This window comes from Myotis daubentonii, chromosome 1, assembly GCF_963259705.1.
Source record: "Myotis daubentonii chromosome 1, mMyoDau2.1, whole genome shotgun sequence".
Taxonomy (NCBI): domain Eukaryota; kingdom Metazoa; phylum Chordata; class Mammalia; order Chiroptera; family Vespertilionidae; genus Myotis; species Myotis daubentonii.
In genome coordinates, this window is record NC_081840.1 from 89,895,388 (window position 1) to 89,921,258 (window position 25,871).

The 25,871-nt window shown below is 36.3% G+C and overlaps 1 protein-coding gene and 1 pseudogene across 2 annotated transcripts in view; both read right to left on the reverse strand.

Annotated features, from left to right (window-relative positions):
- RALGAPA1 (Ral GTPase activating protein catalytic subunit alpha 1) overlaps positions 1-25,871 on the reverse strand; it is a 275,949-nt gene that overhangs the window by 11,063 nt on the left and 239,015 nt on the right. For both annotated transcript variants that reach the window (XM_059710675.1, XM_059710684.1), the window contains one exon: positions 161-285. In XM_059710675.1, the coding sequence (XP_059566658.1) occupies positions 161-285 (125 nt within the window). The remainder of the gene's footprint in view (positions 1-160; positions 286-25,871) is intronic.
- LOC132241782 (large ribosomal subunit protein uL6-like) lies at positions 8,901-9,563 on the reverse strand (annotated as a pseudogene).

A 25,871-nucleotide genomic window follows, 5' to 3' on the forward strand; every position in this document is an offset into this window, starting at 1 on the left:
TCAAATATTAAATAATGATGAAAAATAATTACATTTCAATGTTGGAACTGGAATTTTATTCAGGCATGTTTTCTATTATTTTAAGAGTTTTTAGAACAAAAGGGCATTGCATTTCAAGTTCAAATAATGACAAGTAATGAATACTTGCTTTTAACCTTACCAGCATCCGGTGGTAAGTGATGGTAGGGAGCTGGAGAAAAAACCTGCGCCGCGAAATCTTCAAACGTCGTTGGTTCTAAATGGTGCTGGACAATTGTTTGCAGGTACCGTGCTCTCTCCTCATAGCTGATTTCCTTCAGTTAAGGATGAAGTTAATGCAGCTTATATTGAAAAAGAATAGGCTCATCAAAAGGGACCCTTGTGATTGCTAAGCCATCAGTTCTTGATAAATATGATGATTCATTAACCTTGCATATATCAAAAGTATGGCTTTTTAAAGAGTAAAAAATATGGTTTTTAACATGTTTACATTTCTGGATATCACTATAAATGGCAGCTTAACAGGGAGACATTTATTAGAAAGTAATTACAATACTGAACTGTTGGAAGAAAGAAAGTTAAGTTTACTCGAGAAAGGATTCAACTGCTATCAGGTCAGCCTCTTTTTAGTCAGCTTCAGATCTGCAGATTTACTCTGAGAAGCCACACAATAAATACGATAATGCTGTTTAAAATACTATGTCTGAAATTCTATATTTTTCATTTGTAAAGATTTATTGTGAAAAATTCCTGCATATCTTCCTTTTTCTTCCTAAAATCTCTGCATTTTCCCAACAATTGTCCTCATTTTGAATGGTAGACTACTGTTGCTATAATCCTCGAATAACTCCATGCGGTTAAGATAAATACATAGTTGAATCTGTATGTCAGGAAAAACCCCCAGTCAATTATAACACTGAAACAAGCAGGAATATTTGCAAAGAGACCACAGGACTCCTAAATACTGTCTAACAAAGCATCTACAGGGCACTGACACTGACAGAAAAACACTGTACTTCCCTTTCACCACATTTTCTTCTCTGATATTATTGACAAGCAACCAGTACCTTGAAGTGTTGTTGCTTTTGAACAACCCACTCCAGGCTTCCTGTTTCAGCAGGCCTGATTGTGCTGTTAGCACAGAGAGGGCGAGAAAGAGAGAGAATATTTCTGTTGTTCACGAAAGCAACTATGGAAATGGCTGTCAAAATGTAGAGCAGCAGGCAGCAACATACAATTATCAGGAAAAGCTCACATGCTGACTTCATGTCGTATAGTTCCTGAACTGAGAAATCAGTTAACCTTTCTTCTACAACTTTTAAAAGTTTTCCTGCTGTACTCAATATGCTCTGTTGATAGGCTTTACATAAGACGTTTAAGTAAGTATAAAGAAAAATAAAAAATCTGCCTATTGGTGGTTGTTTTTTTCACTCTGATTTTCCGAAACTCATTTAACTATTTTCTCCCCCAAATTCCTTATTCTTTTGAAAAGAAAATTACAATTCAATTACTGTAGTTCTACAATTCTAGCAATTGTATCCCAAGTCTACAATCAAGATCAAGAAGAAAAGTTGTGAAATATAATTTAAAATTCTAATTCAATGGGAGCTACCATAGTCAGTTATATTTATAAAAGTTATTAAGAAGAGGGGAAAAAAAGCATAAGAGTAAAGGGAAGCCTATATCAATAGGTACTTGACTGAGACTGTGATATCCTTTGCCCTCTAAATGGCTTGAGTACTTTCTCCTTGTATTAAAATTTATTTTATGCACTGAAATAATCTGAATTCCAATTCCTTGCCATCCATTATTTTCAATTTTGCACACTGAGGTTGAACTTCAAAAGAATTTTACTTCTGAAATGAGTAGCAACAGGACAAGATTATTAAAATGATCAATGGTAAGAATTTTAAGGAAGGATCATATAGACATTTTTGAGTGTTAACATAGAAAAGAAATATAGCACACTTTAAAAAGAAGGTATATGGTTATAAATGGAAAAGGATGAAACTGATGGTTCAATCTAAATAATACCACATATCTCACAACTTGTTGGAAAGGACTTTTTTCATTGGGGGAGATTCACAGCTGCTGAATTTTCTGCAGTTAATAGAGTCCTTTGATTCACAGCAGTGCCCCTTGTACAAAAAATACTGGCCTTTGTGTATTACCAGAAACTAATTTTCTATTTGGCTGAAAAGGGAAAAATGGGGTTATTGCTTCTCCCTCCTACAGAGCTTTTCATTATGCCTGATGCACTCAACTTCTAAGCTCTTCTGAGAAAAAAAATAACTGAAGAGGCAAGAGGTAGAAAAATGAGCTTGTTAGCACATTAGAAGTGAAGTATCTTGGTGGGCCCTAGAAATTCCCAGTGGTGTGTTAACTTATCGCTCTATGCACGCTGGCACTGACAGTCTCCCAATTGATCACTCTCTTCTCGCACCAAAGGTGCTGCCAGGAAGCAAAGGCTGCAGGCCCACAGGAGAGCAGTTTGCTATCAAAACAAGCTGTGTTTAAAAGTCTGCCTGAATGGGTAAAACACTTCATGGAAAGTAGGGTGGAGGCACCTACCTGCTTTTAAAATGCTCTACTTTCAGAGGGCTTATAAACGAAATATTTCACTTTATCTTATTATATTTAGAGTTTACACAAAAATTAAGCAGAAAGAAAGCAAATGTTAGTATTTCTAAAGCAGAAGGATATTTCCAATGTAGTAAAATTTATAAAAGCAAGACATGACTATCTAGGTAAAATATATTTTGGAGTATAATTCTGCTTCACTATACAAAAAAAGAGATATAAAACTATACAAGCTAAAATGATCCAGATATAATATATTCATTTACATAAAAACACAGGATGTATTTAATAAAATTACAAAACATTTTCGTTAGTGAAAATGATGCTTTCTAAAACGATTTTTAAAGAGTGAAACAATCAACCCTCGCTGGTTTGGCTCAGTGAATAGAGAGTCAGCCTGTGGACCAAAGAGTCCTGAGTTTGACACCTTGGTTACAGGCTCTTCCCCGACCTGGGCCCTGGTCAGGGCTCATGCAGGAGGCTACCAATCAATGTGTTTCTCTCACATCAATATTTCTCTCTGTCTTTTCCTCTCTTTTCCACTCTCTCTAAAAATCAAGGGAAAGATATCCTTGTGTGAGGCTTAAAAAAAAAAGTGAAACAATCATTAATGATTGAATTTAAATTAGGCAGGCTAATGTCTGAAGTTTTCTTTTTGGGGGATTATCTTCAGAAAACACTGCTAGCTTAGTAAATAATTAGGGTTTACCTACAGTAACTCATCTTCTAAACATTTTTTATAATTTTCAAAGTTTGATGTGGCCAAATAAATAAAACCAACCAACCCATTCTATAGTATTTAAATATTTTCCTCTATTTACTTCAGAAAACATGTAATATTCAGGAGCTTTAACAAACCCTGAGTACTTAAACACAGTCCTATGTCCACAAACAAGGTGCTTTTTGTGAAAGTTCCGAACAGTGCCGTTAGCACCTGCATTGGTAATCATACTCCAAAGTGGTGAATTCCTATTTCTCATATAATAGATTAGACAAAGTTAGACATGTACTCCTTAAAAGGCAGCTCTCTAGGAAAGAGTTATCGGTACCTATAAATTAAGTGGCATACACAAACTTGAGGGCTAGCAATAACAGGATAGCTCAAGCTATATTCCTTCTGTGAGTATGTGTTGCCATTGTCATTGAAATTAAAAAACTGAAATGGGTGAGATGATAAAAAGGTAATGGTAAACTAACAAATTCAGAGCAAAATTTAAAGTATAAGTCTAAACTGAATTAAGAAGGTTTTTATTGTAAATTTAAAACCACCCAAACCAAACTAGCTAATAAAAAGCTATTTGATGAGGGAGACTTTTAGCTGGTAGGAATCTTTAATACAAAACTAGCCAATCAAAAAAAATAACACACAGGTGCTGCAATCACAGCAATACAATTATCCACTAATCCTTCCTTCTACTTTCTGCAAAAGCAGAAAAGGGGGGAGGAATATTGCTATTCTAAAAATAATAAAAAGAGCCAACCAAACATTTTCTATAGTACAAATAATTTAAACCTAATCTGTACTTCATAATATTAAGTTAACATTACTATTCATTTTAAGTAACTCCTATTGATTTTAAACTTATGTATGAAATTATTTGTGGTCCCCTGTAACTGTGTTGAGACCAGCTGTCAAGAAAATGGGGTTCAATTTCAGCCCAGTCCTGGAAAGAGGAGCATGAATCCTCTGTGCCACAGTTTACTTGTATGTTAAATGGGGATACTATCACCTGCTCTTATGTCACAGGGATGTCAAAGATAAAGAATATAAATACAGGGTAACCCAAAAGTCCCATGACATCTGTGCTAAAAATAGTTTATTTTGACCTTTGGGTCAAGCCTTTATAAATAGCAGGTGCTGCCTCCAGGAGGGCAATTTTCAATGCCAGTTTAAGAAACATCTGTATTGATATGCAAGAACTCTTTGCTAATATTTCTTGTTTGTAGTATATATAGAGGGACTTATTCGGATGAGATGAAACTGATTTCTCATGAAAAAGACAATATGAAAAGGTATAATAAAAGGTTAAGTAGTACCACAATTTTCAAATTTTACTAATGTATATAAAAATAAATAAAAGGTAGATCTGGTTTTAAAAAAGCAACAAACTTTCATGCTCCACAATACATTTCTTAATAATATAATGTAAGTCCTAGTTGGTTTGGCTAAGTGGATAGAGCGTTGGCCTGCGAACCAGAAGGTCCAGGATTCAATTCCGGTCAAGAGTACCGGATGCATGGGTTGCGGGCCTGATCCCCAGCAGGGGGCGTGCACGAGGCAGCCGATCAATGATTCTCATCATTGATGTTTCTATCTAACTCTCCCTCTCCCTTCCTCTCTGAAGTCAATAACAATATTTTAAAAAAAAATAATGTAATTTTGAACTGCTTTTACTGTCAGAAAAGGCAAAACTTTCAGTTTTGTGATCACTACTTCCATGGCATGCCCATTAGGTTGTTCAAACATTTAGCTCCCAAGACCACATCAAAATTACAACTAAATTATAGAACAACCATAAATGAGAACCACCTAGCTAATTATAAGTCCCCAAACCAAGAATTATAAAGAGGAAGCCAAGATGACACTGGAGGGGTAGAGACAAATAAAGGGCAGGTCCCATACGATTAAGAAGCAGAATGCCTATCTTGGATGCAGAGGTTCCACCTCAGAAGTGAAGGGTCCCAGCCCCAGACCTGGCTCCCAGCCCAGTGCAGCAGTGCTGAAAAGAGGAGTCCCCATGACATCTGGCTTTGAAGGATTGTGGCTGAGTAAGATGAAGGGCTGCTGGAGTCCCAGGTGTTCTCCTTAAGGAGCTACGCAAGGACTCGATGTCTCAGATTCACTTGTTCTGGGCTCCAGTGTGAGGGCTGGAGGGGCAGGGATCAGGGAGGCTCTTTCTAGGGACTAAGTGCTGACAACACCATTGCTCCTTTGTTGAGCCCTCTCCAGACCAGCCATGAGGAGCAGGTGGGTGCCAAATCTGAGTTCTCCATTAACCTGGCTAACGCTGTTTGCCCCAACAAGGTGAGATTACCTGAGACTCCACCCCCTACCCAACACTCTAGCTGGCCTGAGCTGCTTCCAGCAGTGTTCCCCCAGGAACAGCCTGCTTCTGGCTCATGCTGACAACTTGCCTAAAACCTCTCAAGGTCCACACAACCCAAACAAGCAGCAGTGGCCTCAGTTCGCCCTGTGCCTCTTGCTAAGCAGCCCTGAGCCCAGCACAAGGGCGGCTGGTCTTGTTACAACTTGCATTGTAACTTCCTTCAGATAGTCCCAAACCTGGCGTAAGTTTCAGCTAGTGTTGGCTGGAACGTAGCTTGAAGTAAGTTCCAGAATAAGAGGCGGCTGGCCTCAGCTCACATCATGGTGTCCAACAAAGGGTCCCAAGCCTGGCACCAGTGGCAGCCAGCCTGGTTTGCAGCAACAGCCTCTCTCCTAAGGCCCTCCAAGCCCAGCACAAGTGGTGACCAAGTGCAGGTCACTTTAATAGCTCCCACTAGGTGGCCCCAAGATGGGCACAAATGTCAGCTGATCTTGGCCCGAACTGGAGCCCTTCCAAAGAGTCTCCAGAACCAACAGAACAGCTGGATAGAGTCACACCACAAGAGAGCACCACACAACCAGCTCCACAAACCACATACCCAAAGTGCAGGCTTGGATGGCACCTGAGCAACTCCTGCTCTGTGGGGTCAGCCCCCACACAACAGCTTGTCCACTGTAGCCATAGTCAGCTCTCATAGCCTGTCAGACTGAGGGTCAATCCCAACTACTGATATGTTAACAGCAATCAAGTCTCAACAAGAGGAGGAAACCCACAACCCACACAAGGGGCCCTGTTGGAGCATTCGGTTCAGGTGAACAGGAAGACTGCACCACTGGGTCTCAGAGTATAACTACAACACTGAGACCACTCTGCCAAAACAGGGAGCTGTAGCAGATCTACCTAACACAAACACAGGTAGTTAGTAAAAATAAGGAGGCAAAGAAACATATCCAAAATGAACTAACAGGATAAAACTCCAGAAGAAGAACTGAATGAAATGGAGGCAAGTAATCTACCAGATACAGAGTTCAAAACACTGGTTATAAGGATGCTCAATAAACTTAGAGGAAGAATAGATGAACTCAGCGAGAGCCTAAACAAACAGGTAGAAACCATAAAAAACGACTCAGAAATGAAGAATAACTGAGATGAAGACTACATTAAGGGAATCAACAGCAGATTAGATGAAGCAGAGGACTAAATAAGCGACTTAAAGATAAGGCAGTGGAAAACACCCTACTGGAACGAGAGAGAGAGAGAGAGAGAGAGAGAGAGAGAGAGAGAGAGAGAGAGAGAGAGAGAGAGAAAGAAAATGAATATTTTGGAGGGGACCTCTGGGATAATATACAACATAACATCATTCTCATAATAGTTGTACCAGAAGGAGAAGAGAGAACAAGGGATTGAGAACCTATACAAAGAAATAATATCTAAAAACTTTCCAAACAAGTGAAGGAAACAGACACATAATTCCAGGAAGTGCAGAGTCCCAAACAAGATGAATCCAGAGAGACCCACAGCAAGACACATCATAATTAAAATGTGTAAGGTAAAAACAAAGAGAGAATCTTAAAAGTAGAAAGAGAAAAGTAGTTAGTTATCTACAAGGGAACGTATCATAAGACTGTCAGCTGATTTCTCAACAGAAGCTTTGCAGGCCAGAAGGGATTGGCATGAAATATTCAAAAGTGATGAAAAGCAAAAACCTACAATAAAGATTACTCTACCCAGCAAGGCAATCATTTAGAATTGAAGAAATGATAAAGAGTTTCCCAGACCCCCCTCACCACCCCCGCACCAAAAAAAGTGAGAGTTCATGACTAAACCAGTATTATGATGTATGTTACAAGGACTTTAAGTAGAAAAAAAAAATCAAGTGCATGAATAAGAAAATAAAGGGAAAAAATTCTCACTGACAAAGGCAAACACTTAGAAAAAGCAGTGGATCAACAAACACTAAAGCTCTATAAAGGTTAAAATAGCAAAATCATGAATAACTACAACAATGAATTAAGGAATATACACAAACACACACACAAAAGAAGAAAAAACTAATGACCAAAACATAAATATGGAGAGGGTGAGTAAAAATGGTAGTGATTTTAGGATGGGTTTGAACTTAAGAAGCAGCCATCAACCTAAAATAGGCTGCTATACACATAGTTTGGTATATATGAAGTATATGGTAACCACAAACCCAAAATCTACAATATGTACACAAGAAATAAGGAGAAAGGGATCCAAACACAATACTATAGAAATGCATCAACATACAAGAGAAGAGATAATGAGAATAAGAAACAAAACAGAGAATTTCAAAAACAACCAGAAAACAATTAATTGAATGGTAATAACTAAATACTATCAATAATTACCTTAACTGTCAATGGACTAAATGCTACAATCAAAAGACATAGGGTGGCTGAGTGAATAAAAAAACAAGACCCGTTCATATACTGCCTAAAAGAGACCTACTTCAGATCAAAAGCCACACATACAGACTGAAAGTAAACGGATGGAAAAAGATATTTCATGAAAATTGAAACAAACAAACAAACAAACAAAAGGTGGGTAGCAATACTTATATCAGACAAAATAGACTGCATATCTGAGGCCACATCACTTTCACACTGTAGATATTTTTACTCATATAAGTGTTCTTTGTAATGCTGTATTTTGTGGCATTAAGGTTTTTAGTTTCCTTTTCAGAAAAGGAAACTAAAAAAAAATCCCATTTACAATAACATAAAAATACCACCCCCCATCCCTCCAAAAAAACACCTAGTAATAAATTTAACCAAGGATTTAAAAGACCTGTATTTGGAATATTATAAGACATTGAAGAATGAAACTGAAGAAGATACAAATAAATGAAAGGCTATACTATGGTCATGGATAGAAATAATTAATATTGTTAAAATGTTCATAATACTCAAAAGCAATCTACAGAATCAGTGTAATCCATTTGAAAATACCAGTGGCCTTTTTCACAGAGCTAGAACAATTAATTTATATAGAACCACAAAAGAGTCAAAACAGCATGATATTGGCATGAAAATAGATACATAGATCAATGGAACAGAAAAAGAATCCTAAAATAAACCCATGACTATACACTGAGTGGCCACCATTTGCCTTCAATACTGCGGCGATTCTTCTTGGCATTGACTCCATGAGATGTTAAAAGGTGATGCGAGGAATCTGACACCATGCCTGATGAATAGCACTGTCCAGTTCTGTGAGATTTTTTTTTTCAATACAAGGCTTTTATCGTACATCTTTATAGTTTCACAAACAAATGTGGCAAATCATTCGGCATCTCGGTGTTTCTATAGCTGGACAACTTAGATCTTATTCATCAGCCTGCTGAACTGTTCCTTTTTCAGAAACATAGATACCATCCAAAAATTTCCTGATATCCTTGTTTTTAACTGTTGTGGCTTGCTGAATCAAAGCAGCTGAATTTGATACAAGTTTAATGTCATTTCCTTCAAGAATCAACTCATCTTTCTGGGCTTGAGATACTGAACAAGCAACGCCTGACCTCATCCGAACTCTGCCGATGTATTTTTCGCCCAAGAAATTTCTAATTTCAACAAGAGAACCATTCCCCTGAATAACGACATTGATGGGGAAGTGAGCGTACACAGACCTCCTCTTGTAACGGAAGCCCAGTGTAACACCCTTGATCATGTTCTGTACATGACTGCAGATAGTGCGAACTGTGGTCAGTTCCTTTCAATTTCCCCACCATTTGGCAACCCGGAGCCTCTCCTTCTTCTTTCCGAGGGACTGAGCTCTACATTGATGTGGCTGAAGTCCCTCCGCAGGGTGCCTCTGGGGCCCTTCACAATAACGGCGCACCCCTTCAGAGTGCTGTCCACATTTTCTGGGATGTCCACAGTCTGAGTGCTGAGAATGGTCTTCATCCTTGCAGTAGATGCGGCAAAAAAAAAAAAAAAAAAAAAAAAAAAAGAGCCAGTTCTGTGAGATTTGATGGTTGTGGAACCAGCTGCCTGATGGCTCTTTTAACTTCGTCCCACAAATGCTCAATTGGATTGAGACCTGGTGATTGTGGGGGCCACCTAAGCAAAGTAAAGTCTTTCTCATGTTCTTGAAACCACTCCCGCACAATACAAGCACCATGGTATGGCGCATCGTCTTGTTGGAAGAAGCCATCTCCATTGGGATACACCATCAACATGATAGGATGAACTTGATCAGCAATGATACTTAGGTATGTTGTGCTATTCACATGTTTATAATGATCTGGCCCTCTAGCAACTTCAGTGAGAAATTATAGCTAATTTGCCTACAAACGTCAGATGGTCATAATTATCTGGCCATTCAGTGTATATATGGTCAATTAATCTATGACAAAGAGGGCAAGAATACACAATGACATAAAGACAGGCTCTTCAATAAATGGTGCTGGGAAAATGGACAGATAAGTGCAAAAAATAAAACTGCATCACTTTCTTACACCACTTATGCAAATGAACTAAAAATGAATTAAAGTCTTAGATGGAAGAATGAAACCATAAAGCTTCAAGAAGAAAACAGGCAGTAAACTCTTTGACATCACTCTTAGTAATATTTTTTTTGGATCTATCTCCTCAGGCAAGAGAAACAAAACACCACTAATCATCAGGGAAATGCAAATTAAAACCACAATAAGATATCACCTCACATCTGTCAGAATGCCTATCATCCAACAAGTGTTGATGAGGATGTGGAGAAAGGGGACCCTCATGCACTGCTGGTGGGAGTGTAAACTGGTTGCAAACACTACCAAAAGCATTATCGAGGTTACTCAAAAAATTAAAAATAGAACTACTATATGATCCAAGAATTCCACTTCTAGGTAATTATCTTTAGAAATCTAAAACATTAATTCATAAGGACCTATGCATTCACAAATCTAAAACATTAATTCATAAAGACATATGCATTCACCTGTTCACTGCAGCATTACTTACAATAGCCAAGATATGGAAGCAACTTAAGTGTTCATTGATTATGAATGGATAAAGAAGATGTGTTACATATATACAATGGAATATGACTCAGCCATAAAAAAGAAATGGAAGCCTGGCCGGTGTTGCTCAGTGGTTGAATGTTAACCTATGAACCAGGAGGTCATGGTTCAACTCTTCTCAGGGCACATACTGGGTTGCAGGCTCTATCCCCAGTAGGGGACATGCAAGAGGCAGCTGATAAATGATTCTTTCATCACTGATGTTCCTAATTCTCTCCTTCTCCCTTCATCTCTGAAATCAATACAAATATATTAAAAAAAGAGTGAAATATTGAAAAACATGAATGGACCTAGAAGGTATTGTCAGACAGAGAAAGACAAATACCATATGATTTCACATATATGTGGAATCTTAAAAACAAAATAAACAAAAGAGAAACTTATAGATACAGAGAACAAACTGATGATTGCCAAATGGGTGATGGTTTTGGGGGATGAGTAAAAAAGGGGAAGGGATTAAGTTGTACAAACTTTTAGTTATAAAAACAGTCACAGGTATGTAAAGAACATCACAGGGAATACTGTCAATAATATTGTAATAGCTATGTATGGTGTCATTTAGGTACTAGACATATTGGGGTAAGGAATATAAGTGCCTAATCACTATACTGTATGCCTCAAACTAATATATTGTATGCAAACTGCAATTTAAATAGAAACTTAAAGATAAAAAGTAATTTGTCTCAAAGAAATGGAAATTTGTATATGTATATGTGTACATATATATGCATGTATATATGTTGTACACACGAAGAATGAAAGTCTAATTTTTCACAAAAGGGCATTATGAAAAATAAATGTAATTGTAAGGAGACTTCAAAGACATAGCATTGCTTAACTAATTTCCTCTTAAATTGAGGTTTAATGTTTTCTTTGCTAAAAAAGAAAAAAAACTATTGGCTCCTTTTCAAGTAAAGGTGAAGTATGAAGTGTTTAGATCTATGCTTAGTATCAGAGCCTCAGGGATTTAAGACCCATTCTGAAATTCCTAATTCAGTAAGCATTCCCTACACTCATATTTCTGTGGCTTCTTTGCAGTTTTAGCACTTAGAATTTCATCTCCTTTCTTTGTATGAAGATTCCATTAATAGTAATTATTGGAAGAGGGAGAGTTTTGCCTACTGACTTAAAATTTTTTTTGGAGTACTACTAACAACATTCACAAATTAAGATGGCTGGTAGCTTGAAACTGGCAATGGTGGGAGTTTCTACCTCACAGAACTTGATGAATGCCATAAACTGGGGCCTCTCCCTGTTCTCGAGAGTCAGTTGTTAAACACCCAATGTGCCTCTTTCCTCGTGCTTGTTCTTCTAATAAACTAGGTGGGGAGACTAGTGTCACCGGAACAGAGGCCATGTCCTCTTATCTTTACATGTATCTCTAGCACTTAACACAGGGCCCAGTAGTAATCAATGACTATTTATAAATTATAGAGTGAATAAAATTGGTTAGGAGATTGGTATCCAGACAGCCTCCTTCCTCTAATGCCAATTTTGCTCTCCAGGGGGAAACCCCTTTTGGGGCAAATATATCTGGGACTTTCCTATGATTGGTTTACAGAGCTTAAATCTTACTTGTGAGAAAGAGTTTGGTTCCCTCATACCTTTGATCTTGCTGACCACCTTTGGAAGAACAAAACTGAATAAAGTATAATGTATATTAAAAAAGTGAAAAAACCACACAGGTAAGATCTGATATTAAGAGAAAACTGGTGAGGATAAAAACCAAGATGGCGGCATAGGTAAACACCGGAGTTAGCTGCCTCGAACAACCACTTCACAAATACAACTAAAAGACGGAACGGACATCGCCCAGAACCACAGGAAGACTGGCTGAGGGGAAATTCTTCAACTAGAAGGAAAGAGAACAGCATACGAGACTCAGAGGAGGCGCAGTGCGGAAAATACAAAGGTGCGGAGGTACGGCGTGAGGAGCGGGCTGGTAGCTGAGGGCGCGGTTGTCATTTTCAATCGGGAGGGAGTCTCAGATTCTGAGCTCCAGTTCTGGGCGAGTCTCTAGGGACCCAGACTCAAACGGGAAAAGTGGGACTGTCTGGCATCAGTGAGAACGCGAGGGCAGCTTTCTCTCTGAGGTTTGCAGCGCTTGCTGGGACTCTGAGAGGCAGAGCCCCTGGGAACGGGACTGAGAGCAGCCATAACTGCTCCCTCCACCCGCTCTGTTGATCCCGTACGACCCGCCCCGCCCAAGCCCTGCGCAGACCCATTTGCCAGATAGCCTTAGGCAAAGGCTAGATTAGCACCTCCCTAGAGGACAGAAGATTTCCCACTACAGACACAGCTGATTCTCACAGCCAGTTGGCCTGGAGGTCAAATCCCCCCTAGTATTAACTACAACAATCAAGGCTTAACTACAACAAGACTGCGCACAAAGACCACTAGGGGGTGCACCAAGAAAGCATGAAAAATGCGGAGACAAAGTAAACAGGACAAAACTGTCAATGGAGGATATTGAGTTCAGAACCACACTTTTAAGGTCTCTCAAGAACTGTCTAGAAGCCGCCGATAAAGTTAATGAGATCCTCAAGAAATCTAATGAGACCCTCGATGTTGTGATAAAGAACCAACTAGAAATTAAGCATACACGGACTGAAATAACGAATATTATACAGACTCCCAACAGCAGACCAGAGGAGCGCAAGAATCAAGGCAAAGATTTGAAATGCGAAGAAGCAAAAAACACCCAACCAGAAAAGCAAAATGAAAAAAGAATCCGGGAGCTCCAGTGGCGCAATCGGTTAGCGCGCGGTACTTATAAGAAAAAAGAATCCGAAAATACGAAGATAGTGTAAGGAGCCTCTGGGACAGCTTCAAGCGTACCAACATCAGAATTATAGGGGTGCCAGAAGATGAGAGAGAGACCAAGATATTGAAAACCTATTTGAAGAAATAATGACAGAAAACTTCCCCTACCTGGTGAAAGAAATAGACTTACAAGTCCAGGAAGCGCAGAGAACCCCAAACAAAAGGAATCCAAAGAGGACCACACCAAGACACATCATAATTAAAATGCCAAGAGCAAAAGATAAAGAGAGAATCTTAAAAGCAGCAAGAGAAAGAAACTCAGTTACCTACAAGGGAATACCCATACGACTGTCAGCTGATTTCTCAACAGAAACTTTGCAGGCCAGAAGGGAGTGGCAAGAAATATTCAAAGTGACTAATGCCAAGAACCTACAACCAAGATTACTTTATCCAGCAAAGCTATCATTCAGAACTGAAGGTCAGATAAAGAGCTTCACAGATAAGGAAAAGCTAAAGGAGTTCATCACCACCAAACCAGGATTATATGAAATGCTGAAAGGTATCCTTTAAGAAGAGGAAGAAGAAGAAAAAGGTAAAGATACTAATTATGAACAATAAATATGCATCTATCAACAAGTGAATCTAAGAATCAAGTGAATAAATAATCTGATGAACAGAATGAACTGGTGATTATAATAGAATCAGGGACATAGAAAGGGAATGGACTGACTATTCTTGGTGGGGAAAGGGGTGTGGGAGATGCGGGAAGAGACTGGACAAAAATTGTGCACCTAGGGATGAGGACAGTGGGGGGGGGGGGGTAAGGGCAGAGGGTGGGGCGGGAACTGGGTGGAGGGGAGCTATGGGGGGAAAAAAGAGGAACAAATGTAATAATCTGAACAATAAAGATTTACTAAAAAATAAAAAAATAAAGTATCTAGCAAAATTAAAAAAAATAAAATAAAATAAAAGCTTTATACACACACACACACACACACACACACACACACAGAGAAAACTGGTAACTTCTCAAAACGTGTAATAATTGCCTAAAGAAAAAAAATCTATAAATGTTGAATGTAATTATAACTCACTAAAATTAGTACTGAAATAAACATTTTGCCACACTGGTTGTAACAATTTTTTAATTAAAAATTTTTTAAAGTTTTTTATAAATTATATATGGTATGAGACAACAAGTTTAGTTAAACTATTTCCATTCATTTAAATGGCCATCTATAGAAAAAAGGGAAACAATTTTATAAAAATGCCCATAGAAAAAATCAAATGGAGAGTAAATTCAAAAAAATTTTAAACAGATCTCCAAAACTCCTCTAGATACCATAAGAACAGAGGTAATAATATATTTGAAAAATAATACTTAGAAAGTTAAATATTTAGGTTTTTCAAAAGGCCATCTTGAGAAGGTTTGTATCCAGGCATCATTTATTGAGAATATTTTAGGGCAGTTTGAACTAAAGGAAGGATACAATAATGATCCCTTAACATTACTTTCAGGAAACTTAGCAAAATCAGCAAAATGTTTGTTTAGCAATAAGCCTTGCCTTGATGGAGAATATAGCCAGAGCTTTGCTTGGAAAAAGAAAGCTGCTAATTGGTAAAGTTGGGACTAGAACCCTGGTCATTCAATGGTCCAATGCTCTTTCTACATCCAATCTCAATGACCTGAGTTTTATATAAAGAAAAAATATATAAAAGGTATTTTAGTTAGCTCAAGAATGGCCAACACAGTGAATATTAGCTTAAATTATAAGATTCATAGTTTTTGGAAAATGTTTATATACTAAAATATCATATATAGCATATTAAAAGTCCCTGATGTACTTTAGAGAAAAGTGAGAAAAGAATCAATCTACGTTTGGCTTTTTAGTTCCAAGAGGCCTTGAAATATATTCAAATATCCTGAGGCAGTATCATTACACAGGGTCTTGGAAAAAAATAAGAATTTTATTGAGATATAGAATATGGGTAGAAATATTTTGCAAGTACATCTCAAGGATTTCCTGACTGCTATTATCAGTAGTAAAGTGGCCAATTTTCCTGAAATACCCAGGGCAATTAAGTATCTCATGGACTAATGTGCACTACTCATTTGTAAGATGAAAATAAACTGTAGTGCTACCCTTAATAAATTAATACTCCATTTCTTTTCTATTGTAGCTAATTTCTTCAAGAAACATGCTGTGTGGTTCACATGCAGTAAAAATAAAAGTCCCTTAAATAAATAGCATGAATCTTGGTATAAATAATGTTTATTTGTACTATGTTAATAGAAATTCTTCTGAAAGTCTGCAACAAGTTATCCCAAATTATTGTTTATAATTTTTATGATGCCTCATATTAATGAAGTTCTTTGGTAGTTGATACTATCCACGCCATGAAGGAAAAGCTGTGATTTGTCAGAATAGACAAAGCTGGGCTTTAATCCATCCTTTTAACCCTACTGCCAAGTCTATATTGTTTTCACTGCGTCTCAATTAGGAGACAGGCAGGACACCTGGTACTTCTTTATCTAAGTCCCATGGGCTGCCAGATGACTCAAAATCCATAACAGGTGCTAAGGCAGTGTGAGGATAGACCTATTATTGAAAGCTGGAGTTGAATAAAATTTGAACCATATATAATTGCTCATAAATCAGTCAATTACTAAATGAAAACATTAAGTAAAAAGTTTTATAAAAGCCCAATTCTACCAAAGTTCATGTAAACACATTTAAAAATATCAATCTTAAATAAATAGGATTAAAAATTTAAACCTACCAGAAGGTTACGAAAAATCCTTTCTGAACCCAATAACCACTGGTTTCTAAAAAGCACTAACATGATCTTTTAATATGTGTACCTATTTTACTTTCATGATATTTGTATAAAGCAAAACATCTAAAAGAAAAGCAAGTTACCTAGATTTCAAATTTAAGGAAATTAAAATTATGGACTCTCATTCTTGATAAGGTCTACTTGGAAATATTATCATTAAGTAATAATGGGACTTTCATAGTCAACAGAGAACTGTTTCAGAATCACCAGTATTAGAGTAAGAGTTTAAAAAACAGGGAGGGGGAGACTAGAAACAATCACCTTTGTGTTCGTCCTTTTGGGAACAAAAATTTCAGTACATTAATGTTGAGGAAATGCATATGTGTGTTTGAACTAAATACTAAACTTGGGATCTGCTAGAAGATTGTAAAAAAAGGGAAAAAAGTAACTAAATAAAGTGAAATTTTACAGTGTACAATTACTTAAGTGTTATCTCTACCTAAATGTGCACTAACTTAATTAAGGTTTTGTTTAAATGCTAAAATTACCAGGAGTACAAAAAAAGTGATTTATTATTATGGTAAGTAGTTACAAAGTACAGCAAACTGTCATTTAAGACCGTGCCATAGAATCTATGATAAACAGTATATTGGCTTAAACTAATGCACTATATGCCTCCAGGGAACGATAGGCTTAGAGACTGGACTTTAACATCAAAATCTACCCATTAATCTTGACTTAAATATAATCTATTCTGCAGTAAGAGGAAGAATGGGCATTCAATGAATTACTGTTTTTGAAATATTGCACTGGAGCCCATTTACTAAAATCATTTAAGAGGACATGAGGAGATGGAATACTAGTAAATTTTATAGACTGCTACAGATTTACAAAATGTGCATCTTATTTTCCCTGAACTTAGCAAGAGAATTATCATTTAAAAATTTTCATTGATTAAAAATGTTTTCTTAAAATATCTTCCTCTAATCCTTTGAAAGAACATATTTTATAAATTATAACAATGCAATATAATTTAGTCAACTAATGTTCACTTGAAAAAAAGAATTGCCTATGGAAATATATAGTAAGGTTCAGGATCCCGGGGGCTAAAATAAGCTTTAATATTTTAAAAATATTGTAGATCCTGTTCCTTTGAATCAGAATCACTAACTACATGATTAGACTGACCAGAAAAAAATGGATAGGACAAGAGTAGTGTTTATAGAAATATCATGACATACAGTGCTTCAGAAAAAGGAAACAACCCTCACATTTTGAAAGATATCCGAAATAAAATTAAATAAGAAAGAGATAACCATGATGACTAAAATAAATGTTACTCACTTATATGATAAATCCAGTATTTAACCTTAAGATTTGCTTACTAGTTTATCTTCAGTGCATTATTTTAGCACTTGCAATTGTTACATTTCTATATTAATATAGCTCGTATATATTCAGGTGATATTTGGGAATTCTAAAGAGCACAGTATAAAGAAAATTAAACCAAATTCATCTTTAACCTCACCTGATATATGAATTGAGGTGGTTTTAACCCATTTTCCCTTATTTTGAATTATAAAGATTAAAAATACATTTTTTTCTTCATTTAAACACAGTATCATAAAGCAAAACTGAGTTTTGCTCTGCTATAATCTGGTGGGTTGAAAATACTGATAATGACACGTTAACAAGAAATTACTAGAAGTGGTTGCTTAAATGTATTTTTTTCTTGATAGTAGGTATGTGCTAAATAAAAGTCAACACTCCTATCAAGAGAGGAAGTAAATGTAGAAACATCAGTTCTGCAACAGCTATTTTTGTTCCTTCTCTTTCTAAACAGCAATTAGTAAAGCAACCCTTTCCCTCCTCCCTAGTGCCGTCAAGCTGTTCAGAGCAGTCTGCAACTCGACAATGGTACCATTGTGAATGCTCTCTGGGCTTCCTTCCCACAGAGAGTTAAATGGGCAGTTCCTGCTGCCCATGATTGGTGTCCAGTGAAATAATACTCAAGAGCCAGGTTTTATCAGCTTCACGCCAAAGAAGTGAAGCCAGGGAACCCAAGCCTTCATATCATACTGAACCATATGCCAACCCTGATGGCCCCAAAGGTTTATCACTAAGAATCAGGATCCATCATGTCCCTTGTGAAATTTCACTTCACATACCTTATGTGAAATGCAAAGCTTCACTAAAAACCAAACCTTCCTTACAATTGGTAAGAACAGATGGACGGTAACAGTGGTTTGGCAAGCAAAAGTTAAGATTTAAATAGGCTGTATTCTAGTGTTTGAGAAAAAAAGCAGAAGAAAATGGGGAGATTTGTGACCCGTAGCTTAATTTTAATTCCATTATTGAGTTATTAAAAATTCAATAGTAAAAGCCCTTATGTTTATTAAAAAGAAAAGAATGGATATGGATTAAAAACACTGCAATTCCTATGTCAAACAAAGTTAGACTAATTTCAGCTTCACAATTCTTCATTCTTTGCTCTGAAATCCCCAAACAGCATCTCAATCTACTGCTGCTTTTATATGTAAATAATGACTAGAATAAAACTTGCACATCAAGTGGTAGGTGTGGTGAATAATAATGTGAGCATACCAAATGCACTCTCATCATAATATCAACTTAAGGGTTTAAAGGAGAAAAAAAAACTCCGTTCTAGCATAGGTGAGAAGTTGCTAAAGACAGAAGTAGAGAAATTTCAAATGTTGTTTTTAGGGAACAGTTTGCCCATCACCTGATAGAGTTCTCTATCTTCTTTCTCGTGCTTTATGATAGGACCCAACTGTCTAGATTGGCAAGTGTGAACAATACTGTCACACTGGATTTGACAAAAGAGAAAAAATGGTGATAGTGCTTTCTTTTCCTTTGATATTTTTGTTGTGAAGCCAATGTACTATCAGAATAAGATAAAAATACTTCATTTCTCCATAATGTGTAAAATTATAATAGTGCATAAAAGCACAATAATGTATAAAAGTACTTTACATGAAAAAGTAAAAAGAAGGATTGTTATGCAAGAATGAAGAGTCTATCACGAAACTTAAGAATAATGAAAATCTCAAATTGTCTTTTTAAATTGGCAAATATTTGTAAATATTACCAAACATTTAGAGACCTTCTTAGTCTCATTAAGAAATAACATTAGCTATTATTAGCCTGGCAATTACTGTACAACTAATTACCATAAAAACAGAGATTCTATTTAAATACTAATCTATTTATTTGGAAAGGATTTACTAGGAAAAGAAAATAATACATTCAAGTCTGTGTTCTGCTATTCAACAGGTAAAAATTATATAAAAGCGGAAGGAACTGTCACAGTACACACTGGTTGTTAATATTATTGGAAGTAGTATTAGAAAAACTAAGTTTATGTTGGTTTTTTTTTTTTTCTGCTTGACTACATTATCTGGTTTTGACTTACTTCTTGATCTCATTTGCTACTATTCTTCCCTTTGTTGTGGAACTCCTTGAATTTCTTGACCATATCACACTTTTATCCCTTCATGTCCATTTCCTATCCTTGAAAAGCTCTTCTCTGGCCCTGTCTGAATGGCAAAATCCTATATAGCTTTGAGGTAATTAGCAGAACATGCTTACTCAGTAAAGCATTCCTAATTTCTCCTCCACACTATCCTCTTATACTTTAATATCTTTACCATCCTACTTTGCAATTGTTGGGAACTTCAGAGTGCACTTCAATCATTGATTCATCCATCCATCCATCCATCCATCCATCCATCCATCCATCCATCCATCCATCCATCCATCCACCCACCCACCCATCCATCCATCCACCCACCCACCCACCCACCCACCCATCCACCCATCCATCCATCCATCCACCCACCCACTCACAGGGGTCTTCCTCTCTCCTAAACCAGACTGAAAGCTACTTGGTTGTATCCCTAACTTTTCTCTCACAGTGCCTCACATATAAATATTGCTGAATAAATGAAAGATTGAAAATTGCTTGGTGACCATTTTTTTTTGGTTGAAGAAATAAAATCTTTAAAAAATACTTAAATTTGCCCTAACTGGTTTGGCTCAGTGGACAGAGTGTCAGCCTGCGGACTGAAGGGTCCCAGGTTCGATTCGGGTCAAGGGTATGTACCTTGGTTGTAGGCACATCCCCAGTAGGGGGTGTGCAGGAGGCAGCTGATTGATGTTTCTCTCTCATCAATATTTCTAACTATCCCTCTCGCTTTCTCTCTGTAAAAAAATCAATAAAATATATTTAAAAAAATACTTAAATTTGCCATAAGTGCACTGAATTCTTGATAGAGAATAAAAATTTAAACTATTTCTAGAATTTATACAATGATAATAGAAATAGCAGTTGATCATGTACTAAAGTCCTTTTTGTGAGTTCCCATAGTTTAAACAGAAGAAAAATAATTATTACTAGTCCACATTAGCAAAACTTTCAAAGAGATCATCACTAGAGAATATTAAGAAACAAATGTTATTTTCAGACATACTAGTTTCATTTCCAGAATACATTTCCCTCATTATTATTAAAAATGTATTACATGCCAGATAAATTTATATTTGTTACTTTTGCATCTTTTTGAAAAGACACAGACAGACTGGTTAGACCCGAACCCACATCTTTGAAGGTATGTAATAAAATATTACTACAGTGATTGTAAGGAAGCCTCTAAAATACCAGCAACATCATCAATAAGCATATATTGCCATTCCTCAAAAAGAATAGCTGAACAAATGAAAATTGATGTAAAAAGTATATATTAGAGTCACAACAAAAGTTTTGCACATATCCAGGGCCCCTGTTTAAATAATGCTCTGTGTACATACACAGACTATAAAGGTTTGGCAGCAAAATCCAGGCCAGGGGGATGTTTAATCAAAAGCTTTTCAGCAAGAAATTCTTCAATAGCAATGCCCATGTCTTTGACACAGAAAACTTAAACGCTCCCATTACAAAGCAGATAGTTAGGTAAATGAGAATGTCTGCTCTTAGGTCCTACTGCAATGATTAATATCAAAGGCACAAGGGCTATAAGCATTTCAGAGGCTACAAAAACCTGGATCACTTAGTTCAGGAGTAGGGAACCTTTTTTCTGCCAAAGGCCATACAAAATTATCAACTTAAAATTAGCCTGCTATATTTGGTCAAACATTTAATTAATTCACCCCTAATGCCTTGGCAGGGCCAGACCAAATGTTTCTCAGGCGTTATGTGGGCCAGATGTTCCCCACCCCTGACTTAGTTGGTGAGACATTTTATTTTAAAAATTCCCTTCTTTTCTTTTGAAGCATGAATGACCATAACCATAGATCTTAGGATATTTAACAAATAACCAATTTGTCCATGAAGTTTAAGACTTTCATTTAGAAAGCATGTAGAACAAATGACACTTAAAAGATATTAAGAGCTCCTAAAGATGTAGATAATGCTAAAGGACTTCAACAGTGCCTAGACTCCTACAGCTGACCCCCACCCACCGTTGCTCTCCTGTGGGTACCCACCTTCCTTGTCATTCAGCAGGAAGTGTGAGCCTTCAGGGCTTTAGCTATGTACTGCCTTGTTCCTGGGGAGGACACAAAACTGTACTCTCCCCACCTGTAACTGTCATAAAGTCAAGTCTCTTAATATACTTAGATTTGTGTTTTAGAAGAATATTTCCAGTGTCAATGTAGAGGATAATAATAATGATAAATCATCAACAACCAGGTAGCTATCATTGTCTGAGCTCTTGCTACATGACAGACAGGCTGCTTAGTGCTTCAAGTGGATAATTTAATTTAATCCTTACAATAATCCTGAGTTTTGTACACTCCTAACAGATTTTTTAAAAATAGACATAAAGACAGTGACACATTTAATAAGTGGTTCCAGACTCTGTAGCCCAATGCTTACTTCCCAACAAACAGCTTCCAAAATTTAAAATATAGCTGATACATAAATTAAGCGTACTTATCAATATTATCTTCTAAATCAATGACCTACAAAAGACAATAGATACATAAAATTATGTAGTTTCTCAATAAACACACTTTCTTCTAACATGAAATGGCAGCAATATTGATGAGCCTTCCTAAGAGGTTTTATAATGTTCCATCATAATGAATGGCAAACTGCATTAGTGGAGCCAATCAATTACACTTCATTTCATTTTGGCTCTCATACTTTTGCAACAGGTTCTTTACATTTGAGAAGTAAAACTGCAGGGATAACAAACTGTGACTAATTGAAGAATGATCATTGACTTCTGGTAATGTGTCTGATAAAGTTAAACAGAAAACCAATTCTGGCATTTAAGAAAGAGTCAAATCTAAACAGATTAGAAAAAATCAAATAATATTGGTTTGGTGGGAAAGAATGATAAACCTAGGAAGAAAGTGTCTTTTAAAGATGACATTTAATTCTAGAACATGCCGCATACTGAATATTTCAGAATATTACATGTATATTACATACATACATGCATATACATAAAGCCCCAAAATGTAAATTACAAGAAATTATAAAAGACATGCTGCATTCCATCTACTCAAATCTCACCATTTCAGGCCCAGATTTTCTATACATTCTCCCTGGAACTACCACAGCCTTTCATATATAAACCTACTATGACACATTGTTCCTTGTGATATAATAATGGACATATTATTCTCTCCCCATTAAATTATAAGCTTATTAAAGACAATGTTACCACCTAATTTGTCTTTGCATCTCTCCAAATCTTTACCACTACCATGTTAGTGATCAATAAATATATGTGATAGAAAAAAGCACTGAAGTTCTATTTCTTGACCTGGTGGCAGTTAAACTGTAATTATTCATATATAGTACATTTAGAATTAATGTACTTTTCTCAAGTTACATTTTGCAATAAAAAAGGTTAAAAAACTTATGAAAAAAGAGGACATGTGAGATGGTTAAATTTTTTAAAATATCCTCATCCAAGGATATGTTTATTGATTTTTGTGAGAGAGAAAGGGGGAGGGAGGCAGGGAAGGAGGGAAGGAGAGAGAGAGAAAGTGAGAGTGAGAGACATCAATGTGAGAAACACCGATTGGTTTTCTCCTGCATAAGCCCTGACTGTGGATTGAACCGCAACCTAGGTATGTGCCCTGACCAGAAATCAAACCCACAACCTTTTGGTATATGGGAGAATGCTATACCAACTGAGCCACCCACCCAGGCAAGATGGTTAATTTTATGTCAACTTGGCTAGGTGATGGTACTTGTTTTGGTCAAACACCAGCCTAGAAACCCAATTCTGGCATTTCAGAAAAAAGTCAAATCTAAACAGATTAGAAGAAATCAATCTGCTTTTAAATCAGGACTCTAAAGCAGAATACTCCCCATAATGTGGGTGAGCTTCATCCATCAGCTGAAGGCCTTACCAGAAGAGATGAGGTCCCCAAGGAAGAAAGGAATTTTATCTCCAGATGCCTTCTGACCCAGACTGCAACATCAACTCTACTCAGGAATTCCTGCAGATTTCAGACTTGCTAGTCAACAATTGTATGAGCCAATTTCTTAAAATCAGTCTTTCTCTATGTATGTATACACAGATTGTATTGATTCTGTTTTTCTAAGAACTCTAATACAACATGATTATATGCTGTAACTTCTGAAAATTTCTATGTATAATCTCACATTAAATTTCTATGTATAATCTCTGGGTCAAAATAAATAATTGATTTAAAATTTTTATTTAAGAAATAGAGGCCTGGCTGGGTAGTTTAGTTGGTTAGAGTGTTGTCCCAATATGCCAAGCTGGCGGGTTCTATCCCTGGTCAGGGCACATAAAAGAAGCAACTAATGAATGCATAAGTAAGTGAAACAAATCAATGTCTGTCTCTCTCTCTCCCCTACAATCAATCAATCGAAAAAAAAATAGTCATGATAGCTAAGAGCATGAAATTAATGTTTTGAAATTATTATTTCCAATGCAAAGAAGCCAAAAAACAAACAAACAAAAACCCCAAACAACTTCCTCCAAAAACCCAAATCTCTCTCTTTTAACAGGTAACTGATAAATGATAGCTAAAATCAACTTGAAATACCCCACAGGCCCAATGGTTACCCAGAATCTGCCTCCTCTTCCTCTCCAGTGTTATACTTCATTTGTAATTACATGCTCAAACCAAGAAGTTGAGCTTTAGACAAAAAAAGTATATAGCTGACAAAGTCAGAGACAGCAAAAAATATGCTTTCCAAGTATAAGTAATGCAAGAAATGACAAGTGAAGTGAAGGAGAGATTTCAAAGCTTGAAAAACAGTCATCAATACTGACATTACTGTAATTCTAGCTGCTAGCAAGATCGATTTGGGCAGCATTTGACAATCAATATTGTTCTCATTTAGTGAACAACATTAGATTCATAGTTACAGAAGATGTTCCAAGGATAAAATTTAAACTGTATTTAATGATCATAAATAGCACAATTTATGCTGTGGAATCTTAGTGGGTATTTTTATTGGGCATAAAATGAGTGACACAGCAGTGTAATTATCAAATATAATTGAGTTTATTACATATTATTTTACCCCTTCACTTCTCTTATGAGGATTAAAGTAGTAACTCTGGTGATTTTGAAAGCCTACTTCTATCTCAATTTCTAAGTTTTATTGATCTGTTTTAGATCACATTATTTTTTTTCCTTATCCAGATTTGTCAAAAACATACATTTTAAAATTTAATATATTTCTGAAATATTTGTTATTTTAAATTAAAAGACATACTCATATTTCAATATCTTAAAATAAAACATCACTGTAATTTATTATGTAAATTTTCACTTAAAAATCAAGTAATTCACCTGTATGAAGTCTTTCCTCCCAATGTTTAAAATTAATATAGAATTTTGCGAATCTTTGTCAAATATGACTACGTGTTCTTCAGATTAGCAAAGGCTAGGAATATCTCTACTATTTACTTTAATAGCATGGGAAAATAATTTCCATAAAGCTTCTAAATTCAAGCTTCCAAGTCAAGAAAAATTTGATCTGTCTTATTTAATGTTTTTACTCTGAGTGTTCAAGAATTGATTTTGCTGATAGAAATTGCTCATATTTACTGTGTAAATAAAGTGTTCATGTTTACTGTTTTCATCTGAAATTATCTCTTTTCATCTTAGATTTTCCTCCAATGTGGTATCTATTAACGACTCAGCAAGATTTAACTATTACGAACTTCACGAAGCAGACTTGAAAATCCAATCCAATCAATTAACCTACCAACCAAGCAAATACAAAAACCCAATTAGGCAATTCCATGGTGTTGGGAAGAGTTGTTTTATATTGACTGTAATCTTTACACATAACAGAATTAATCACTGCATACAAAAATGTACCTTATTTACTAAGTACATCCAAATTCATTATTTCATTTAATCTTTTTTTTAATTTTTTAAATTTAATATATTTTATTGATTTTTTTTTTATTGCTTAAAGTTTTACAAAGAGTATTACATATGTCTCCTTTTTTCCCCCCCGCCCTCGACAATCCCCTGGCCTCCCCTACCCCCCAGTGTCTTATGTCCATTGGTTATGCTTATATGCATGCATACAAGTCCTTTGGTTGATCTCTTACCCGCCCCCCTCCTGCCTTCCCACCCTGCCCGGCCTTCCTGCTGTAGTTTGACAGTCTGTTCGAGGCAGCTCTGCCTCTGTATCTATTTTTGTTCATAAGTTTATA